The sequence below is a fragment of the Pristiophorus japonicus genome, chromosome 1 (assembly GCF_044704955.1).
Source record: "Pristiophorus japonicus isolate sPriJap1 chromosome 1, sPriJap1.hap1, whole genome shotgun sequence".
Lineage (NCBI taxonomy): Eukaryota > Metazoa > Chordata > Chondrichthyes > Pristiophoridae > Pristiophorus > Pristiophorus japonicus.
In genome coordinates this window covers 515,384,335-515,407,673 of record NC_091977.1, presented here as the reverse complement: position 1 = coordinate 515,407,673, position 23,339 = coordinate 515,384,335, and the positions used below count along the sequence as shown (strand labels likewise).

General features: G+C 45.4%; 1 protein-coding gene across 8 annotated transcripts in view; it reads right to left on the bottom strand.

Annotated features, from left to right (window-relative positions):
• The window catches only part of LOC139277433 (receptor-type tyrosine-protein phosphatase mu-like), a 1,220,924-nt gene that overhangs the window by 33,971 nt on the left and 1,163,614 nt on the right, over window positions 1-23,339 (bottom strand). For all 8 annotated transcript variants that reach the window (XM_070895883.1, XM_070895900.1, XM_070895892.1 and 5 more), the window contains 4 exons: window positions 22,025-22,179; window positions 17,729-17,864; window positions 15,790-15,939; window positions 12,414-12,587 (listed from right to left, as the gene is read on the bottom strand). In XM_070895883.1, the coding sequence (XP_070751984.1) occupies window positions 12,414-12,587; window positions 15,790-15,939; window positions 17,729-17,864; window positions 22,025-22,179 (615 nt within the window). The remainder of the gene's footprint in view (window positions 1-12,413; window positions 12,588-15,789; window positions 15,940-17,728; window positions 17,865-22,024; window positions 22,180-23,339) is intronic.

Genomic DNA, 23,339 nt, shown 5'->3' with positions numbered 1-23,339 from the left:
ATTTTATATGTTTCTATGAGATCCCCTTTTATCCTTCTAAACTCCAGTGAATACAGGCCCAGTCGATCCAGTCTCTCCTCATATGTCAGTCCTGCCATCACAGGAATCAGTCTGGTGAACCTTCACTGTACTCCCTCAATAGCAAGAACGTCCTTCCTCAGATTAGGAGACCAAAACTGAACACAATATTCCAGGTGAGGCCTCACCAAGGCCCTGTACAACTGCAGTAAGACCTCCCTGCTCCTATACTCAAATCCCGTAGCTATGAAGGTCAACATACCATTTGCCTTCTTCACCGCCTGCTGTACCTGCATGCCAACTTTCAATGATTGATGTACCATGACACCCAGGTCTTGTTGCACCTCCCCTTTTCCTAATCTGCCACCATTCAGATAATATTCTTCCTTCGTGTTTTTGCCACCAAAGTGGATAACCTCATATTTATCCACGTTATATTGCATCTGCCATGCATTTGCCCACTTACCTAACCTGTCCAAGTCACCCTGCAACCTCTTAGCATCCTCCTCGCAGCTCACACTGCCACCCAGCTTAGTGTCATCTGCAAACTTGGAGATATTACACTCAATTCCTTCATCTAAAGCGTCGAGGAGGCGGAGCGGGACATTGGTGAGGCCTACAAGAGGCCCAGCAGTCGGAGAGAGCAGGGGCAGCGTCGAGGAGATGGAGCGGGACGTTGGTGAGGCCTACAAGAGGCCCAGCAGTCGGAGAGAGCAGGGGCAGCGTCGAGGAGATGGAGCGGGACGTTGGTGAGGCCTACAAGAGGCCTACTGGTGCAGCTGCAGCGGGGAGGCAAAAAAGAAGTAGAAAGAAATCGAAAGGTGACGTCACAGCCAAGGGATAAGTGATTGGCTGGTGATTGGTAAGTAGTTTTTCTTTTTTCTTTTCTTTATCAGTAAATAACCTTTAGCCTTGTTGTTGCCAAATTAAGTTAATCTAAGGGTTAAGTCATGGCAGGAGAGCTCGGACACGTGCTGTGCTCCTCCTGTACTATGTGGGAAGTCAGGGACGCTTCCGATGTCCCTGATGATTGTTTGTGGGAAGTGCATCCGCCTGCAGCACCTGACAGACCGCATTGCGACACTGGAGCTGCGGGTGGATTCACTCTGGAGCATGCACGATGCTGAGAATGACGTGACTAGCACGTTTAGTGAGTTGGTCTTACCGCAGGTTAAAGGTACACAGCCAGTTAGGGAATGGGTGACCAACAGGAAGAGCAGTGCAAGGAAGGTAGTGTAGGGGTCCCCTGCAGTCATCCCCCTGGAAAACAGATACACCGCTTTGGGTACTGATGAGGGGGATGACTCATCGGGGAGGGCAGCAGCAGCCAAGTTCATGGCACCGTGGGTGGCTCTGTTGCACAGGAGGGCAGGAAAAAGAGTGGGAGAGCGATAGTGATAGGGGATTCTATTGCAAGGGGAATAGATAGGCCTTTCTGCGGCCGCAACCGAAATTCCACGATGGTATGTTGCCTTCCTGGTGCAATGGTCAAGGATGTCTCAGAGCGGGTGCAGGACATTCTAAAAAGGGAGGGTGAACAACCAGTTGTCGTGGTGCAGATAGGTACCAACGATATAGGTAAAACATGAGATGAGGTCCTACAAGACGAATTTAGGGAGCGAGGAGCTAAATTAAAAAGTAGGACCTCAAAAGTACTAATCTCAGGATTGCTACCAGTGCCACGTGCTAGTCAAAGTAGGAATCGCAGGATAGCTCAGATGAATACGTGGCTTGAGGAGTGGTGCAGAAGGGAGAGATTTAAATTCCTGGGACATTGGAACCGATTCTGGGAGAGGTGGGACCAATACAAACCAGATTGTCTGCACCTGGGCAGGACTGGAACCAATATCCTAGGGGGAGTGTTTGTTGTTGGGGAGGAGTTAAACTAACATGGCAGGGGGATGGGAACCTATGCAGGGAGACAGAGGGAAATAAAATGGAGGCAGAAGCAAAATATAGAAAGGAGCATAGTAAAAGTGGAGGGCAGAGAAACCTAAGGCAAAAAACATAAAGGACCACATTACAGCAAAATTCTAAAGGGGCAAAGTGTGTTAAAAAGACAAGCTTGAAGGCTCTGTGCCTCAATGCGAGGAGTATTCGGAATAAGGTGGACGAATTAACTGCACACGAAGCAGTTAACGGATATGATATAATTGGCATCACAGAGACATGGCTCCAAGGTGACCAAGGCTGGGAACTCAACATCCAAGGGTATTCAACATTTAGGAAGGATAGGCAGAGAGGAAAAGAAGGCAGGGTGGCGTTGCTGGTTAAAGAGGAAATTAATGCAATAGTAAGGAGGGACATTAGCCTGGATGACGTGGGATCGGTATGGGTGGAGCTGCAGAATACCAAAAGGCAGAAAACGCTAGTGGGAGTTGTGTACAGACCACCAAACAGTAGTAGTGAGGTTGGGGACAGCATCAAACAAGAAATAAGGGATGTGTGCAATATAGGTACAGCAGTTATCATTGGCGACTTTAATCGACATATTGATTGGGCTAACCAAACTGGTAGCAATGCGGTGGAGGAGGATTTCTTGGAGTGTATTCGGGATAGTTTTCTAGACCAATAAGTCGAGGAACCAATGAGAGAGCTGGCCATCCTATACTGGGTGATGGTAATGAGAAGGGACTAATTAGAAATCTTGTTGTGATCGGCCCCTTGGGGAAGAGTGACCATAATATGGTAGAATTCTTTATTAAGATGGAGAGTTACACAGTTAATTCGGAAACTAGGGTCCTGAACTTAAGGAAAGGTAACTTTGATGGTATGAGACATGAATTGGCTAGAATAGACTGGCAAATGATACTCAAAGGGCTGACGGTGGATAGGCAATGGCAAACATTTAAAGATCACATGGATGAACTTTAGCAATTGTACATCCCTGTCTGGAGTAAAAATAAAACAGGGAAGGTGGCTCCACCTTAGCTAACAGGAGAAATTAAGGATAGTGTTAAATCCAAGGAAGAGGCACATAAATTGGCTAGAAAAAGCAGCAAACCTGAGGACTGGGAGAAATTTAGAATTCAACAGAGGAGGACTATGGGTTTAATTAAGAGGGGGAAAATAGAGTACGACAGGAAGCTTGCAGGGAACATAAAAACTGACTGCAAAAGCTTCTATAAATATGTGAAGAGAAAAAGATTAGTGAAGACAAACGTAGGTCCCTTGCAGTCGGATTCAGGCGAAATTATAATGGGGAACAAAGAAATGGCAGGCCAATTGAACAAATACTTCGGTTCTGTCTTCACGAAGGAAGACACAAATAACCTTCTGGATGTACTCGGGGGCAGTGGGTCTAGTGAGAAGGTGGAACTGAAAGATATCTTTATTAGGCGGGAAATTGTGTGAGGGAAATTGATGAATTGAAGACTGATAAATCCCCGGGGCCTGATAGTCTGCATCCCAAAATACTTACGGAAGTGCCCCTAGAAATAGTGGATGCATTGGTGATCATTTTCCAATAGTCTATCGACTCTGGATCAGTTCCTGTGGACTGGAGGGTAGCTAATGTAACACCAATTTTTAAAAAAGGAGGGAGGGAGAAAACAGGCAATTATAGACCGGTTAGCCTGACATCAGTAGTGGGGAAAATGTTACAATCAATCATTAAGGATGAAATAGCAGCCCATTTGGAAAACAGTGACAGGATCGGACCAAGTCATAAGGATTTATGAAAGGGAAATCATGCTTGACGAATCTTCTGGAATTTTTTGAGGATGTAACTAGTAGAGTGGACTAGGGAGAACCAGTGGATGTGGTGTATTTGGACTTTCAAAAGGCTTTTGATAAGGTCCCGCAGAAGAGATTGGTGTGCAAAATCAAAGCGCATGGTATTGGGGATAATGTACTGACGTGGATAGAGAACTGGTTGGCAGACAGGAAGCAGAGAGTCGGGATAAACTGATCCTTTTCAGAATGGCAGGCAGTGACTAGTGGAGTGCCGCAGGGCTCAATGCTGGGAGCCCAGCTCTTTACAATATACATTGACGATTTAGATGAAGGAATTGAGTGTAATAGCTCCAAGTTTGCAGATGACACTAAACTGGGTGGTGGTGTGACCTGTGAGGAGGACGCTAAGAGGCTGCAGGGTGACTTGGACAGGTTAGGTGAGTGGGCAAATGCATGGCAGATGCAGTATAATGTGGATAAATGTGAGGTTATCCGTTTTGGGGGCAAAATCATGAAGGCAGAATATTATCTGAAAGGTGGCAGATTAGGAAAAGGGGAGGTGCAACAAGACCTGGGTGTCATGGTTCATCAGTCATTGAAAGTTGGCATGCAGGTACAGCAGGCGGTGAAGAAGGCAAATGGTATGTTGGCCTTCATAGCTAGGGGATTTGAGTATAGGAGCAGGGAGGTCTTACTGCAGTTGTACAGGGCCTCAGTGAGGCCTCACCTGGAATATTGTGTCCAGTTTTGGTCTCCTAATCTGAGGAAGGACGTTCTTGCTATTGAGGGAGTACAACGAAGGTTCACCAGACTGATTTCCGGGGATGGCTGGACTGACATATGAGGAGAGACTGGATAAACTGGGCCTTTATTCACTGGAGTTTAGAAGGATGAGAGAGGATCCCAATAGAAACGTATAAGATTCTGACAGGACTGGACAGGGTAAATGCGGGAAGAATGTTCCCGATGTTGGGGAAGTCCAGAACCAGGGGACATAGTCTTAGGATAAGGGGTAGCCCATTTAGGGCTGAGATGAGGAGAAACTTCTTCACTCAGAGTGTTGTTAATCTGTGGAATTCCCTGACGCAGAGAGTTGTTGATGCCAGTTCATTGGATATATTCAAGAGGGAGTTAGATATGGCCCTTACGGCTAAAGAGATCAAGGGGTATGGTGAGAAAGCAGGAAAAGGGTACTGAGGGAATGTTCAGCCATGATCTTATTGAATGGTGGTGCAGACTCGCAGGGCCGAATGGCCTACTCCTGCACCTATTTTCTATGTTTCTATGTTGATCTATATTGTAAATAGCTGGGGTCCCAGGAATGAGTGCTGCGGTACCCCACTAGTCACTACCTGCCATTCTGAAAAGGACCCGTTTATCCCGGCCCTCTGCTTCCTGTCTGCCAACCAGTTCTCTATCCACATTACCCCAATACCATGCGCTTTGATTTTGCACACCAATCTCTTGTACGGAATCTGGTCTGAAGCCTTTTGAAAGTCCAAATACACCATATCCACTGGTTCTTCCTTGTCCACTCTGCTAGTTACATCCTTAAAAAATTCCATAAGATTCGTCAAGCATAATTTCCCTTTCATAAATCCATGCTGACTTGGTCCGATCCTGTCACTGCTTTCCAAATGCGCTGCTATTTCATCCTTAATGATTGATTCCAACATTTTCCCCACTACTGATTTCAGGCGAATCGGTCTGTTTTCTCTCTCCCTCCTTTTTTAAAAAGTGGTGTTACATTAGCTACCCTCCAGTCCATAGGGACTGATTCGGAGTCAATAGACTGTTCAGGACTCTTAAGTTCAGGACCCTAGTCTCTGAATTAACTGTGTCACTCTCCATCTTAATGAAGAATTCTACCATATTATGGTCACTCTTCACCAAGGGGCCTCGCGCAACAAGATTGCTAATTAGTCCTTTCTCATTGCACATCACCCAGTCTAGGATGGTCAGCCCTCTAGTTGGTTCCTCGACATATTGGTCTAGAAAACCATCCCTAATACACTCCGGGAGATCCTCCTCCACCGCATTGCTACCAGTTTGGTTAGCCCAATCAATATGTAGATTAAAGTCATCAATGATAACTGCTGTACCTTTATTGCATGAATCCCTAATATTTTGTTTGATGCTGTCCCCAACCTCACTACTACTGTTTGGTGGTCTGTACACAACTCCCACTCGCATTTTCTGCCCTTTGGTATTCCTTAGCTCCACCCATACAGATTCCACATCCTCCAAGCTAATGTCCTTCCTTACTATTGCATTAATTTCCTCTTTAACCAGCAACGCTACCCTACCTCCTTTTCCTTTCTGTCTATCCTTCCTGAATGTTGAATACCCCTGGATGTTGAGTTCCCAGCCTTGGTCATCCTGGAGCCATGTCTCCGTGATGCCAATTATATCATATTCGTTCATTGCTGCCTGCGCAGTTAATTCTTCCACCTTATTACGAAAACTCCTCGCAATGAGGCACAGAGCCTTCAGGCTTGTCTTTTTAACACACTTTGCCCCTTTAGAATTTTACTGTAATGTGGCCCTTTTTGATTTTTGCCTTGTGTGTGTATGTGTGTGATCATACGTGTGTGTGTGATCGTACTTATGAGAGTGTGTGTGTGTAATCGAGCTTGTGTGTGTGTGTGTGTGACTGACTGTGCATATGTATGTGTGTGTGTATGATCGTGCATATGTGTGTGAATGTGCGTTATGTGTGTATGTGTGTGTGAAGGTGCGTACACAGGTGTGCACATCAGGTGAAGACAGAATCAGGCTTGGCTGGGCCGGAGGCATTATTGGAATGGTCCTCCGCTTCTTTCAATGGTTATTTTCCCTCCTTGTTTTTTTCGCTTCACACATGTTATGTTTTATACCCAGACCAAGAGGCAGGGCAGACTTTGAGGTCTCTGCCAACTGAACACTGCAGTTGCCAAGTGTGTGAGATCAGCCCGAGTTGACTCCCTCCTCTGATTTCCCATCCGCCTCTTCTTTCCTGTAGGGAAGTGGCAGGCCTTCATTTGGTGCCCAGTCCTGATGTCCTGCTGTAGATTGGCAACTTGCTGCATGGTGAATCATAATCGTGCACTTGTGTCATACTGCTACAGGCAATGTGTGCTACTATCTAAACCTGCCAGTCACTGGGCTAGTGCAAGCACCTTGAGTTGATAATTATCTGTGTCCTCTCTCTTTGCAAAGGGGAATCATGGGATATGGGGATCAGGCGGGAAAGTGGAGTTGAGGTTGATGATCAGCCATGATCTTATTGAATGGCGGAGCAGGCTCGAAGGACCTTGTGGCCTACTCCTGCTCCTAATTCTTATGCCCTTATGCTCTTAAATATGTGATGCCCAGTTCTCATAAGGTTATCCATCCCATGCAAAGGACTGGTCAAACCAGCTCAACCACGTTCCATTCTAGGGCACAACATGCAGGTGTGGAATAGATTGCGTGAGCTATCGGGCCATCGTACAGTATCGTGCAATTGTTTTATTAATATGTACAGAAAATGCTGGAAATCTCAGCGGGTCAGGCAGCATCTGTGGAGAGACAGCAGAGATAATGTATCGGGTCGATTACCCTTTGTCAGACTGGAGAGTGTTCAGAAAGAACCGGTTCTGAACAAGCACTGAAAGGAAGAGGGGAAGAAAGAACAAAAGGGAAGGTCTGTGATAAGTTGGGAGACAGGAGAGATTGGAGAGACAAAATGGATGGTTCCCTTTGGCTCCCTCCCCGCCACCTCCATGTCTCCAATGGCAGCTGGTCATTATCCCGCCATTCACACCCTATCTTGATGAATGTTTTTCTAACTCCTGTCATTACCATTTGAATTTGGGCCATCGTCCCTTTTGTCTCTCCAATCTCTCCTGTCTTCCACCCAATCACAGACCTTCCCCTTTGTTCTTTTTTCCCCTCCCCCTTTCAGTGTTTGTTAAGGACCCGTTCTTTCCGAACACTCTCCAGTTATGACGAAGGGTCATCGACCGGAAACGTTAACTCTATTTTCTCTCCACAGATGCTGCCTGACCCGCTGAGATTTCCAGCATGTTCTGTTTTTATTCCAAATTCAAGCATCCGCAGTATTTTGCTTTTGTAATTGTTTTATTAAATTTTCTCTGAGGATGTTAACGATGCTGGCAAGGCCACATTTACTGGCCGTCCACTTCCCTTTTTGGTGAACAATTATTTTTGCAACTGGTCGTTGGCTAGACCAATTCAGAGGAGCCCAGAAAGGCGGCATTAAGAGTCAATCACATAATGTAGGAGTGGAGTCGTGTGGAGAGCAGCCCAGGAATGGTTGCCATCTTCCCGTCTCTGAATCAGATTAGTGAACCATCACAGTATTTTTTTGGTAAGAGTCCAAAATTACAAATTTATTGCATTTATTTTAACACAATACATTAGCCTAATTGAGAATTCAGATATAGAAACATAGAAAATAGGTGCAGGAATAGGTTATTCGGCCCTTCGAGCCTGCACCATCATTCAATAAGAACATGGCTGATCATTCACCTCAGTACTCCTTTCCTGCTTTCTCTCCATACCCCTTGATCCCTTTAGCCATAAGGGCCATATCTAACTCCCTCTTGAAGAGATCCAATGAACTGGCATCAACAACTCTCTGCGACAGGGAATTCCACAGGTTAACAACTCTCTGAGTGAAGAAGTTTCTCCTCATCTCGGTCCTAAATGGCTTACCCCTTATCCTTAGACTGTGTCCCCTGGTTCTGGACTTCCCCAACATCGGGAACATACTTCCTGCATCTTACCTGTCCAGACCCGTCAGGATCTTATACGTTTCTATGAGATCCCCTCTTATCCTTCGAAACTCCAGTGAATACAGGCCCAGTCGATTCAGTCTCTCCTCATATGACAGTCCTACCATCCAGGGAATCAGTCTGGTGAACCTTCGCTGCACTCCCTCAATAGCAAGGATGTCCTTCCTCAGATTAGAAGATCAAAACTGGACACAATATACCAGGTGAGGACTCACAACTGCAGCAAGACCTCCCTGCTCCTATACTCAAATCCCCTAGCTATTAAGGCCAACATACCATTTGCCTTCTTCACCGCCTGCTGTACCTGCATGCTAACTTTCAATGACTGATATACCATGACACCCTGGTCTCGTTGCATCTCCCCTTTTCCTAATCTGCCACCATTCAGATAATATTCTGCCTTGGTGTTTTTGCCCCCAAAATAGATAACCTCACTTTTATTCACATTATACTGCATCTGCTATGCATTTGCCCACTCACCTAATCTGTCCAAGTCACCCCACAGCCTCTTAGCATCCTCCTCATAGCTTACACCGCCACCCAGCTTAGTGTCATCTGCAAACTTGGAGATATTACACTCAATTTCCTCATCCAAATCATTAATGTATATTGTAAAGAGCTGGGGTCCCAGCACTGAGCCTCGCGGCACCTCACTCGTCATTGCCTGCCATTCTGAAAAGGACCCATTTATCCCGACTCTCTGCTTTCTGTCTGCCAACCAATTCTCTATCCACGTCAGTCAGTAGATTACCCCAATACCATGTGCTTTAATTTTGCACACCAATCTCTTGTGTGGGACCTTGTCAAAAGCCTTTTGAAAGTCTAAATACACCACATCCACTGGTTCTCCCTTGTCCACTCTACCAATTACATCCTCAAAAAATTCTAGAAGATTTGTCAAGCATGATTTCCCTTTCATAAATCCATGCTGACTTGGACCGATCCTGTCACTGCTGTCCAAATGTGCTGCTATTTCATCTTTAATAATTGATTCCAACATTTTCCCCACGACTGATGTCAGGCTAACCGGTCTATAATTATCCATTTTCTATCTCCCTCCTTTCTTAAAAAGTGGTGTTATTTAAGCTACCCTCCAGTCTATATGAACCGATCCAGAGTCGATAAACTGTTGGAAAATGATCACCAATGCATCCACTATTTCTAGGGCAACTTCCTTAAGTACTCTGGGATGCAGACTATCAATCCCATCAATTTCCCTAACACAATTTCCCACCTAATAAGGATTTCCTTCAGTTCCTCCTTCTCACTAAACCCTCGGTCCCCTAGTATTTCCGGAAGGTTATTTGTGTCTTCCTTCGTGAAGACAGAACCAAAGTATTTGTTCAACTGGTCTGCCATTTCTGTGTTCCCCATTATAAATTCACCTGAATCTGACTGCAAGGGACCTACGTTTGTTTCCACTAATGTTATTCTCTTCACATATCTATAGAAGCTTTTGCAGTCAGTTTTTATGTTCCCAGCAAGCTTCCTCTCATACTCTATTTTCCCCCTCCTAATTAAACCTTTTTCTTCCTCTGCTGATTTACAAATTTCTCCCGGTCATCAGGTTTGCTGCTTTTTCTGGTCAATTTATGTGCCTCTTCCTTGGATTTAACACTATCCTTATTTCCCTTGTTAGCCACGGTTGAGCCACCTTCCCCGTTTTATTTTTACTCTAGACAGGGATGTACAATTGTTGAAGTTCATCCATGTGATCTTTAAATGTTTGCCATTGCCTATCCACCGTCAACCCTTTAAGTATCACTCGCCAGTCTATTGTAGGCAATTCACGTCTCATACCATCGAAGTTACCTTTCCTTAAGTTCAGGCCCCTAGTCACTGAATTAACACTGTCACTCTCCATCTTAATAAAGATTTCCACCATGTTATGGTCACTATTCCCCAAGGGGCCTCGCACAACAAGATTGCTAATTAGTCCTTTCTCATTACACATCACCCAGTCTAGGATAACCAGCCCTCTAGTTGGTTCCTCGACAGATTGGTCTCGAAAACCATCTCTACTACTCTCCAAGAAATCCTCCTCCACCACATTGCTACCAGTTTGGTTAGCCCAATCAATATGTAGATTAAAGTCGGCCATGATAACTGCTGTACCTTTATTGCATGCATCCCTAATTTCTTGTTTGATGCTGTCCCCAACCTCACTACTACTGTTTGATGGTCTGTACACAACTCCCACTAGCGTTTTCTGCCCTTTGGTATTCCGTAGCTCCACCCATACAGATTCCACATCATCCAAGGTAATGTCCTTCCTACTATTGCATTAATTTCCTCTTTAACCAGCAACGCCACCTCACTTTCTCTTCCTTTCTGTCTATCCTTCCTAAATGTTGAATACCCCTGGATGTTGGTCACCCTGGAGCCATGTCTCCATGATGCCAATTACATCATATCCATTAACTGTTATCTGTGCAGTTAATTCATCCACCTTATTCCGAATACTCCTCGCATTGAAGCACAGAGCCTTCTGGCTTGTCTTTTTAACACCCTTTGCCCCTTTAGAATTTTGCTATAATGTGGCCCTTTTTGATTTTTGCCTTGGGTTTCTCTACCCTCCACTTTTACTTTTCTTCTTTCTATCTTTTGCATCTGCCCCCATTCTACTTCCCTCTGTTTCCCTGCATAGGTTCCCATCCCCCTACCATATCAGTTTAACCCCTCCACAACTGCACTAGCAAACACTCCCCCTAGGACATTGGTTCCGGCCCTGCCCAAGTGCAGACCGTCCAGTTTGTACTGGTCCCATCTCCCCCAGAACCGGTTCCAATGTCCCAGGAATTTGAATCCCTCCGTTCTGCACCACTCCTCAAGCCACGTATTCATCCGCGATATCCTGCGACTCCTACTCTGACTAGCACGTGGCACTGGTAGCAATCCTGAGATTACTACTTTTGAGGTCCTACTTTTTAATTTAGCTCCTAGCTCCCTAAATTCGTCTTGTAGGACCTCATCCCGTTTTTTTACCTATATCGTTACCTATATGGCTAACTGCATTTCTGGTTAGTAAATAAAAAATGATCAAAAGACATCGTTGTTGGGGCAAGTGATCTCAATACTCAATTGCACTTTGTATGCATGTGTACTTCAACCTTTTCGTGCATATGTTGGTAAAATAGTACGACCAAAAGCAGAGTGTGTGAGTTTTTTGATCGTTCTGTGTGCTTTACTTCCTTAGCTTCTGCTAATTGGTTATCTGCTAAAATGATGTGTAACACGGGTGAAAACACCCTGGAAACACCAGCAACATTGTATGGAGAGGGGAGCGGACACTGTGGTCAGCTCGACCAATCGGAGTAACTGCTCCAGGGCAGTGGCAGGAATCAGCCCAACCAATAACGAGCAGCTCCAACAGGGCTCATCATGGCAATGGACCAATAGCATCCAATCACGTTCTGGATGGAGAGTACGTTCTGGATTATCTACTGTGCAAGTCAACACTCTCAGCAATCAGTCTGATGAAGTCAATGTACTGCTGGACAAAAACCTAGAAGCTGAGCTAAGATGTGCTAACACTGATCAATTCATGCCCCAAATCCAAATTTTAGTGAAAGAGAAAGACTGCAAAGTTTCACGCTGAATGGTGGGAGATGTTTGTGAAGTACATTAACTGTATTGCTTGCAAGGTGTTTTCTACCAAAATCAGTGCATGTGGCTAAAATGGCATTGCTGCAGCCACGCCTGTGGTAAGTCAGCAATTTCTATTGGACAAAATTGTTTTAACAGCATGGGATTTGTCCTCACGACCTCAGATTGCTACTTCAGTATTATAACCACTGCGCTACTGTTGCAACGGATAATGAGAACAATTGATCAAAGCCAATCAATCAAACATTTAATGAAAAAAACAAATAGAAAATGCGCTGTAATGCTGTTTTGAGGCTTCTTGGAAGTCCCATTACTGAAATATCAACAGATACTCACATCCATTAGGGCAGCGTTGATGTAATTGCTACTTTCGCCATCTATTGTGATCAGGAATGGGAGGCACCTGTCTGGTGGAAGGACATCCATGCACCGATTCTTCTCATGATTCCGAGGAAGAAGTGCTATACTGCAGTCCTCCACTCGTAGGGTCGGGGTCACCATGTTGAGAGTCTGAAAGAGAAAAACGACAAAGGGTGGTCCTAATTTTACACAACAACATGAGAATTGATGGACCAAGAAGAGCTCATTTGATCCTTTAGTCCTGTTCCTTTTGTGAATAATTTGCCTTGTCATGGGTTCTCTTCAACTGAATCAATCTCTTAAGGCAAGCAACCACCCAAAGGTAAAGCCTTTTGTGTCCGGACACTGAATTACTTATTAACATCAAAATCATTATTGCAGGATGCTTCACAAATGTGGCATTTGAACTGCGTGCTCATTCAGGCCCTCGGACTGCAGGCTCTACAACTGCTTACGGTTAACTTCTCCATGCTGCCATAGATTTAGCTTTTTGTTTGAAAATTGTTTCCCTTCCACTTATCTACCCTCGAAATTTTCCTGCATCATCCATTTTCATCACTTGTACGGGTATGGGAGTAGTCCAGGATGAATGATCTCCCCCGCCCCTCCCCACCATGCCCCCCCCAAATTTCCATCCATGGCTGATCTATTTTAACCAGTTGAACAGACCCCTCATGTTCTTCCTGTTTCAATCTCTATGGCTCAACATGGTGGCCCAGCAGGTCACATACCTCTGTCACATAGAAGGTGGGAAAATAACCCACACCAAACTATCCGCCACTGCCCTCTTTGTCAGGCTACAAAGAGTCATGAGCCGGTGATTCAGTGATCATGGGCCTGAATTCACGGCCCCTACGACGTATACAAGGTGTGCACACGCCCCTAAGTGTTGTGCAAGTTCTGGGTTTAGGCATGCACTGCACGTGCTCCTAAATCCAGAACTTGCGATCTGTCAAGGCATCTCTTGACAGATCCATCGCATCCAGAAGTAAAGGGCCTCCGCGGGCAGAGAGTTGGGCTATTTGTCCATCTCCTGCCCAGCGAATGTCCTCCAAATTCTTACGCTGGTAAAAGCAGGCGTAAGACCTGCTTTTACCAATGTAAGAGTTTTAAAAAAGAGAAAAAAATAAAATGTTATCACTCATTTATGTATTAAAAACTCCGTCCATTAAGGTAAGTTTATTTTTAGCCCTGTTAAAACATATATAAAAAAAAAAATCTAATTTTTTTTTTGTATAAAACATTTAATTAAATAGCATTTTAATTCATTTTAAATATGTAATGTGTTTTTTAAATTTTATTTTCAGTGCTTGTGTGTTTTGGGGGTATTCCCATTCATACTTATGGCAGCTTCATACATACGGAATCACCATAAGTATGAATGGGGATCCTCTTACTCTGATAGGTTGAGCCGGCCCACATGATCCCAGAGATCCGTATGAAACCCAAATGATCCTGGTATTACTTGGGCCTCTACGCAGGCTGACAGCAATTTCTGGGCCCATAGTTCCAATATGCTGGTTATTCCCTCTGGACAGAGATACCTGTCCTCACCCTTCCCTCTTTGCATACCACACTTGGATCGGGTGCGGAGGAGAGAGAGGGAGTAGAACTTGCATTCTCTCGTAACATGGCATTGCTTGTAAGTGCCCAGGATATGTCATCACCCTACTGCCTTAGCCATTTGTGGCATGAACGAGGCTGTGATTCACTGCGGGCAAAGTTGGAATGAGATTGACCCATTTTGGTTCTAAAAGTGTGCGTTATACTTATATATCAGACTCTAATAATTAACCTCAGCTTCACGTTTAAATGGGTTTGGGATCTGCCTCACCCTTTTTAATCATAACAAGGACAAATGTATCTTTTTCTGGCTTGGTGATGAATATGTAAACATACTCCTTCTGTATATAAACTGAGATTCCGGAGCATCAACGATATTTCACCCATTCGGCACCCCGGAAACAAAAGTCTCCCCCTGCCCCCCCCCCCCCCCCCCACAACGGTTTTTAAATATTGAAGCAAGTTCAACAATCAATGAAGATTGTTCATTGTTTGACAAGGTGCCATATAAAAGGTTACTGCAAAAGATAAATGTTCACGGAGTTGGAGGTAATATATTATAGCATGGCTAGAGGATTGGCTAACTAACAGAGAACAGAGAGTCGGGATAAATGGTTCATTCTCTGGTTGGCAACCAGTAACTAGTGGGGTGCCGCAGGGATCAGTGCTGGGACCCCATCTATTTACAATCTATTTTAACGACTTGGAAAAAGGGACTGAGTGTAACATAGCCAAGTTTGCTGACGATACAAAGATAGGAGGAAAAGCAATGTGTGAGGAGGACACAAAATATCTGCAAAAGTACATAGACAGGCTAAGTGAGTGGGCAAAAATTTGGCATATGGAGTATAATGTTGGAAAGTGTGAGGTCATGCACTTTGGCAGAAAAAAATCAAAGAGCAAGTTATTATTTAAATGGAGAAAGATTGCAAAGTGCTGCAGTACAGCGGGACCTGGCGGTACTTGTACATGAAACTCAAAAGGATAGTATGCAGGTACAGCAAGTAATCAGGAAGGCCAATAGTATCTTGGCCTTTATTGCAAAAGGGATGGAGTATAAAAGCAGGGAAGTCTTGCTACAGCTATACATGGTATTGGTGAGGCCACAAATGGAATACTGCATGCAGTTTTGGTTTCCATATTTACAAAAGGATATACTTGCTGTGGAGGCAGTTCAGAGAAGGTTCACTAGGTTGATTCCGGAGATGAGGGGGTTGACTTATGAGGAAAGGTTGAGTAGGTTGGGCCTCTACTCATTGGAATTCAGAAGAATGAGAGGTGATCTTATCGAAACGGAGAAGATTATGAGGAGGCTTGACAAGGTGGATGCAGAGAGGATGTTTTCACTAAAGGGGGAGACTAGAACTAGAGGACATGATCTTAGAATAAGGGGCCACCCATTTAAAACTGAGATGAGGAGAAATTTCTTCTCTGAGAGGATTGTAAATCTGTGGAATTTGCTGCCTCAGAGAGCTGTGGAAGCTGGGACATTGAATAAATTTAAGACAGAAATAGACAGTTTCTTAAACGATAAGGGGTTATTGGGAGTGGGCAGGGAAGTGGAGCTGAGTCCATGATCAGATCAGCCATGATCTTATTGAATGGTGGAGCTGGCTCGAAGGGCCGTATGGCCTACTCCTGCTCCTATTTCTTATGTTCTTATGTTCTAAAATCTGGAATTTTTTGATCAGGTTTGAACTTCAGTTCAGGTTCATCTAGCCAATTGCCTTTCACAGAAAACCCTTTTATAATGTTCGAAATGTGCGTGCTAGAAAGTGCTTTTGCTTACCCTATACTCCTCCTTTATCTGAGAAGAGTTAGTTTGTGGCTCCAATTTATTCATCTCATAATATGCAGACCTGAGCCGAGAGGCTGGAATTGCAGTGTCTCCGCACAGACAGGCCTCCAGTATGGCATCGTGGATGAACACGTACTGTTCCTGTTGAGTTAGAGAGAGAAGCCAATGTTCAATCAAAGTGGAATCATTTTATGTGCAGGAATTAATGATTCAAAAAGCTCGTCACAGCTGCATCTCTGAACATGAGATTTAATGATTTGTTGCTGAGTAAGATGTAATTCATATCACAGCAAATGATCTGGAAAGGTTTCAGTGTACATAAAGGAATAAACCATTGCACAACAATATCCTCAAACATACCGTGTCTGATTTTTATTATCCACTCACTGCAATACCAATTTCAAACCTGTTAACTATTTGACTGCTGATTAATTATTGTTTCAGACGCAGGTTACAAGTGAACAAAACGTGCCCTCCTCCTTTATGCTCAAGAAGCAGCTGAAGGGTCATGCGGGTGAATTTTACTCATGATGCTCTATAACCAGATAATGAGGAACAGTGTTCCAGTCATCAGCACGGACATACCTCAATGGAACGAGAGCACCGTTCACTCAATGGGCTGGATTGTGCGGGGGATCAGTGGGCACAATCAGTGGTGGGTCAGGTGGGAAAGTGTTTTATTTCCCAGTGGGTCAGGACCCCGCTGTGAACCCACCGCCATGTGCCTTTACCAATTGTCGGGTCAGTCAGCGCTGAGCAGACCCGAGACGCAGCTACGGAGGAGGCAATTAAAATCATTGGTGGCTTGTTACAGCCAATTAACAATGTTTTTTCCCCAGCTTTTTGATTTTGACAGATCGCCCACTGGTTTCCCACTGTGCCTAAACCTCGTCTGTGAAGCTGAGGCGAGAGGTCACTTGCCATTGAATCAGCTGATGAATTGACAGCTTCAAATTTCAATTTAAAGCTCCCAACTGATTGAAAAATGCTCACTTAAGCATTAGCTTCTCTAAACTGCATTTCCACTGCAGATTCAGGATGCTGCAAGAATCTATCCAGTTTGACTTTATTACCACACCCAGCATTGACAGATCGATTCTGTCACCTCTACTTCACCTGCCATCTATTCCATCAGCATGGGTGCCCTCGAAACTCTCTCACCTTTGTCCTCAGAATCCCACCATGATCAGCCCCAACACCAGCATCACGAGTCATACCAGCAGCACCAACCGTCTCCGCAATCAACTGGTGCTGCACAGGACAGAGGGCATCAGCACCTGACCACATTGCTGCCCAGGAGGCCAAGGATGGCCTCACCATGGCCAGATTTACTTCACTTGACGTTGTACACCCTGGCACCATCCCACAACAACATCATAAAGCATTCCGATAATGCCCAAGCCATTCCGATCACACTCATCACCATTGTGGGGGATGCCGATATGTCTCGCCATTCACTGCAACTCACTAAGCCACTTCCAAAGGTGCCCACAATCATCAAATGACGTCACCAGACCCTCTTCCTCTAACTGACCGAGAAACGTGCTGGGCGGGCTTAACAAGCGTGATCAATGTAAATTCATTTCAGAGATGGGAATGGAAACAGCAGCGTGGTCGGGACCTACCAACGACATTGCCCGCCATGGACCCACCGAGGTTCGTAATATCTAGTGGTGTGGAGAAGGGGAAACTTACTGATCACAACCATTTCCCTCCACCATCACCTCTACTCAGTGCAACTGGAAGACAGGCACTATCCTGCATCCAACCACTCCATTGTGGAGCTAACAGGCACTGTGCCACCTGGACACTTAGTTTTCGCAAGGGGCTTTGGTTAAAATTCTGCACGGCTTTTGTTGTCTTCCCAGACCGATAAAGAATATTGGAGTTAAGAGTGACCACTGTTGAAGAGAGCATTTGGACTCAGTACCTCTGTCTGGACCATGTTGACCCTGCGCGAACGTAGTTCTCTGACACAGTTGTAGATATCTACAACTCCTTCCCTCTCTGCCATGTCCAACATGATGTCAATAACCATGAAGCAGCCGGTCCTTCCTGCTCCAGCACTGAAAGACAGAAAGAAAATCAATATTATCTTACTGACTGCCCACAATCTGCCAGAAACAATATTCTAAATGTAATAGTATTTTCAATCTTTATATCTTTTTAGATACTGCAGTGCCCATGAAACTGAGTACAATTTATGACAAACTAAATCACCTTAGATCTGTTAATGGTCTCCATTAATTTGGATATTGTCAGATAGGCAGAATTTATCATTGTTTTACTCTCTTCTCATCTCATGATGTTTTTTTTTAGGAAAATTAAATCTATGTGATCATCTCAAATCAATCACATAAAAAAAAATTAAAGTCTTGTGTTTTACAGCCAATGAAGTACTTTTGAATTGCATTTGTATTGTAGGAAACAAGCACTTTGCACACAGCAAGCTCCCACAAGCAGCAATGAGGTATTTGACCAGATAATCTGTTCAGTGATGCCAGTTGCAGGATACATATCTGTCTGGTCACTGGGAAAACTCCCCTGCTCTTCTTCAAAAAGTGCCATGGGATCTTTTACATTCACCTGAAAGGACACATGGGGCCTATGCTCTCTGGAGTTTAGAAGAATGAGAGGTGATCTCAATGAAACATAAAAGGTTCTGAGGGGGTTTGGCAGGGTAGACGCTGAGAGGTATTTTCAATTTATACACACTGCAGGACCCATGAAGTTGAATACAACTTATGACAAACTAAATCAACCTGGATCAGATAATGAAGCAGTCCATGCCCACATGCAACAAGACCTGGTCGATATTCAGGCTTGGGCTGATAAGTGGAAAATAACATTCACGCCACACAAGTGCCAGGCAATGACTATCTCCAACAAGCGAGAGTCCAACCACTACCTCTTGACATTCAACAGCATTACCATCGCTGAATCCCCCACCATCCAGGGGGTCACCATTGACCAGCCACTTAACTGGACCAGCCACATAAATACTGTGGCAACAAGTGCAGGTCAGAGGCTGGGTATTCCACGGTGAGTGTCTCACCTCCTGACTCATAGAAACATAGAAAGTAGGTGCAGGAGTAGGCCATTCGGCCCTTCGAGCCTGCACCGCCATTCAATGAGTTCATGGCTGAACATGCAACTTCAGTACCCCATTCCTGCTTTCTCGCCATACCCCTTGATCCTCCTAGTAGTAAGGACTACATCTAACTCCTTTTTGAATATATTTAGTGAATTGGCCTCAACAACTTTCTGTGGTAGAGAATTCCACAGATTCATCACTCTCTGGGTGAAGAAGTTTCTCCTTATCTCGGTCCTAAATGGCTTACCCCTTATCCTTAGACTGTGACCCCTGGTTCTGGACTTCCCCAACATTGGGAACATTCTGCCTGCATCTAACCTGTCTAAACCCATCAGAATTTTAAACGTTTCTATGAAATCCCCTCTCATTCTTCTGAACTCCAGTGAATACAAGCCCAGTTGATCCAGTCTTTCTTGATATGTCAGTCCCGCCATCCCGGGGATTCAGTCTGGTGAATCTTCGCTGCACTCCCTCAATAGCAAGAATGTCCTTCCTCAAGTTAGGAGACCAAAATTGTACACAATACTCCAGGTGTGGCCTCACCAAGGTCCTGTACAACTGTAGCAACACCTCCCTGCCTCTGTACTCAAATCCCCTCGCTATGAAGGCCAACATGCCATTTGCTTTCTTAACCGCCTGCTGTACCTGCATGCCAACCTTCAATGACTGATGTACCATGACACCCAGGTCTCGTTGCACCTCCCCTTTTCCTAATCTGTCACCATTCAGATAATAGTCTGTCTCTCTGTTTTTACCACCAAAGTGGATAACCTCACATTTATCCACATTATACTTCATCTGCCATGCATTTGCCCACTCACCTAACCTATCCAAGTCACTCTGCAGCCTCATAGCATCCTCCTTGCAGCTCACACTGCCACCCAACTTAGTGTCGTCCGCAAATTTGGAGATACTACATTTAATCCCCTCGTCTAAATCATTAAACAGCACAGAACCTTGCTGTACCCCACTAGTCACTGCCTGCCATTCTGAAAGGTACCCATTTACTCCTACTCTTTGCTTCCTGTCTGCCAACCAGTTCTCAATCCACGTCAGCACACTACCTCCAATCCCATGTGCTTTAACTTTGCACATTAATCTCTTGTGTGGGACCTTGTCGAAAGCCTTCTGAAAGTCCAAATACATCACATCAACTGGTTCTCCATTGTCCACTCTACTGGAAACATCCTCAAAAAATTCCAGAAGATTTGTCAAGCATGATTTCCCTTGCTGACAAATCCATGCTGACTTGGACCTATCATGTCACCTCTTTCCAAATGCGCTGCTATGACATCCTTAATAATTGATTCCATCATTTTACCCACTATCGATGTCAGGCTGACCAGTCTATAATTTCCTGTTTTCTCTCTCCCTCCTTTTTTAAAAAGTGGGGTTACATTGGCTAACCTCCACTCAATAGGAACTGATCCAGAGTCTGTGGAATGTTGGAAAATGACTGTCAATGCATCCGCTATTTCCAAGGCCACCTCCTTAAGTACTCTGAGATGCAGTCCATGAGGCCCTGGGGATTTATCGGCCTTCAATCCCATCAATTTCCCCAACACAATTTCCTGACTAATAAGGATTTCCCTCAGTTCCTCCTCCTTACTAGACCCTCTGACCCCTTTTATATCCGGAAGGTTGTTTGTGTCCTCCTTAGTGAATACCGAACCAAAGTACTTGTTCAATTGGTCTGCCATTTCTTTGTTCCCCGTTATGACTTCCCCTGATTCTGACTGCAAGGGACCTACGTTTGTCTTTACTAACCTTTTTCTCTTTACATATCTATAGAAGCTTTTGCAGTCAGTCTTAATATTCCCTGCAAGCTTCCTCTCGTACTCTATTTTCCCTGCCCTAATCAAACCCTTTGTCCTCCTCTGCTGAGTTCTAAATTTCTCCCAGTCCCCAGGTTCGCTGCTATTTCTGGCCAATTTGTATGCCACTTCCTTGGCTTTAATATTATCCCTGATTTCTCTTGATAGCCAGACAGGGATGTACAATTGTTGTAGTTCATCCATGTGGTCGCTAAATGTCTGCCATTGCCCATCCACTGTCAACCCATTTAGGCTCCCCAAAGCCTTTCCACCATCTACAAGGCACAAGTCAGGAGTGTGATGGAATATTCTCCACTTGCCTGGATGAGTGCAGCTCCAACAACACACAAGCTCAACACCATCCAGGTCAAAGCAGCCCGCTTGATTGGCACCTCATCAACCACCTTAAACATTCACTCCATCCATTACTGACAAAAACACAAATTGTACAAGTGCCCCCTGGATAAAAGGGGGGCGGGCACTAAAACCGGCAAATTAAACAAATGAAACTTTAAACTTAAATGATCAAATTGAAATTTGGTTGCCGGGGGTGATGATGCCCCTCCGGCGCCCACCTCTCGTGGAAGGCCGCGAGCATACCGGTGGACACCGTGTGCTCCATCTCCAGAATACCCTGGCTCGGCTGAACGACCTCCTCGACCGCCCGCTGCCTGGACCGACTGATGGCCCCCTTGTCCGTGCCCAGGAGCAGTCCTACGAGGAGGCCCTCGGACCTACCTGCTCTTCTCCGCACAGGGTGCCCAAAGATCAAGAGCGTGGGACTGAAGTGCAACCAGAATTTGAGGAACAGCCCCTTCAAATAATGGAATAGGGGCTGCAACCTCGCACATTCCGTAAAAACATGGAACATGGGCTCCTCCAGACTGCAGAAATTGCAGGCGGCCTGGGAGCCCGTGAACCGGCTTAAAAACTTGTTGCACGGGACTGCTCCATGCACCACCCTCCAGGCCAAGTCCCCAATAAATAGTGGGAGGACTCCCGCATAGAGTGCACTCAATTGGGGACCCCCAGCTCCTCCAGACGGCAAGATGGTGCGCCATGGCATGTCCAGACGGCAGACGAGGATAGCAAGGTGGAGAGTGTGCAGGAGCAGTCCGTACAGGAAGTCCCATCCGCGCAGAACTGAAAGGCACGGAGGAGATTTCCCGGAGGAGGTTCAAGTTGTGAGGTGCTGGCTCCCGAGGGAGGTTTCGGGGCTTGGTGCCGATGAGGAATTCCGTCCGGACGGAGGTCAGTTCGGACAACAGCTCTACAAAGCTGTGAGCATCCTCACAGGTGCATACATTACACCACCTACCTGCAATGCACCACGATTGGCCCAGCACCCGCTGGATTCTTTGTCTTTACCCGCCGTACAAAGCCCAGCAGCCCTGTAGCATGGTAGGGAACACCATGGTCCGGCCAGCCGGTGAAGTGGAGCTGTCTGATCTCTCGGATCTCATGAGCACCTCTCTGTTAAAAGGAGGAGAAGGAAAAATTGCGTTTGTCACCCTGAGAACCACGCAGTTGCAGGTGGAAAGCTATCACTTGTATGATAAGGTGAAACATAAGCACAGAAGATAAAGATGTACAGCCTTCATTACTGTAAAGCAAATTTCACATCATCTGAAAAGTTCTTTAAAATGACGTCAAATTACAATTAGCTCCTGATATAAGAATCATAGGGCTGGAATTTCCGATTGCGGGGCGGTCCCGATATCGCCTGAAAAAATGTTGCACCTTCCACTAGAAATTTTGGCAACAAATGAGGATCCACGATCAGGGGCATTAAATCAGGCGTTACACAACGGACTTTGTGCGCCCGAGCCGAAAATCACGGCGTTAAAAGAGGCGGCCATTTTGCACATGCGCAGTGGCATTTTTGTTTTCTTGGGTGCAGACGTTATTTTAGGGTGCCGACGTTATTTTAGGGTGCAGACGTTATTTTAGGGTGCCGACGTTATTTTAGGGTGCCGACGTTATTTTAGGGTGCCGACGTTATTTTAGGGTGCCGACGTTATTTTAGGGTGCAAACGTTATTTTAGGGTGCCGACGTTATTTTAGGGTGCCGACGTTATTTTAGGGTGCCGACGTTATTTTAGGGTGCCGACGTTATTTTAGGGTGCCGACGTTATTTTAGGGTGCAAACGTTATTTTAGGGTGCCGACGTTATTTTAGGGTGCCGACGTTATTTTAGGGTGCCGACGTTATTTTAGGGTGCCGACGTTATTTTAGGGTGCCGACGTTATTTTAGGGTGCCGTTGATTTCTCGGCGCATGTGCAGATGACCCGCCCAACTTCTGGCACTTCTGCAGAGATGGAGCAGCAGGAGGCCAGGCAGCGTGCCAGGCGTTTCTCAATGGAGGCTGCTGAGGCCCTAGTCCATGCAATGGAGAGGAGGTGGACATCACTCCATCTGGTTGGGGGAGGGAGACCGCTGCCAACTATTTTCAAACGGATATGGCGTGAAATTGCCCGGGAGGTGCCTGCGGCAGACACGGTGGCCAGAACTGACACCCAATGCCGCAAAATGTTCAACGACCTAACCAAGGGTCATCAAGGTGAGTACCCTTCACATTTATATATGCCTGCTATCCTTCCAACATGAAAGTCAGACACTATGAGAGGTCTTT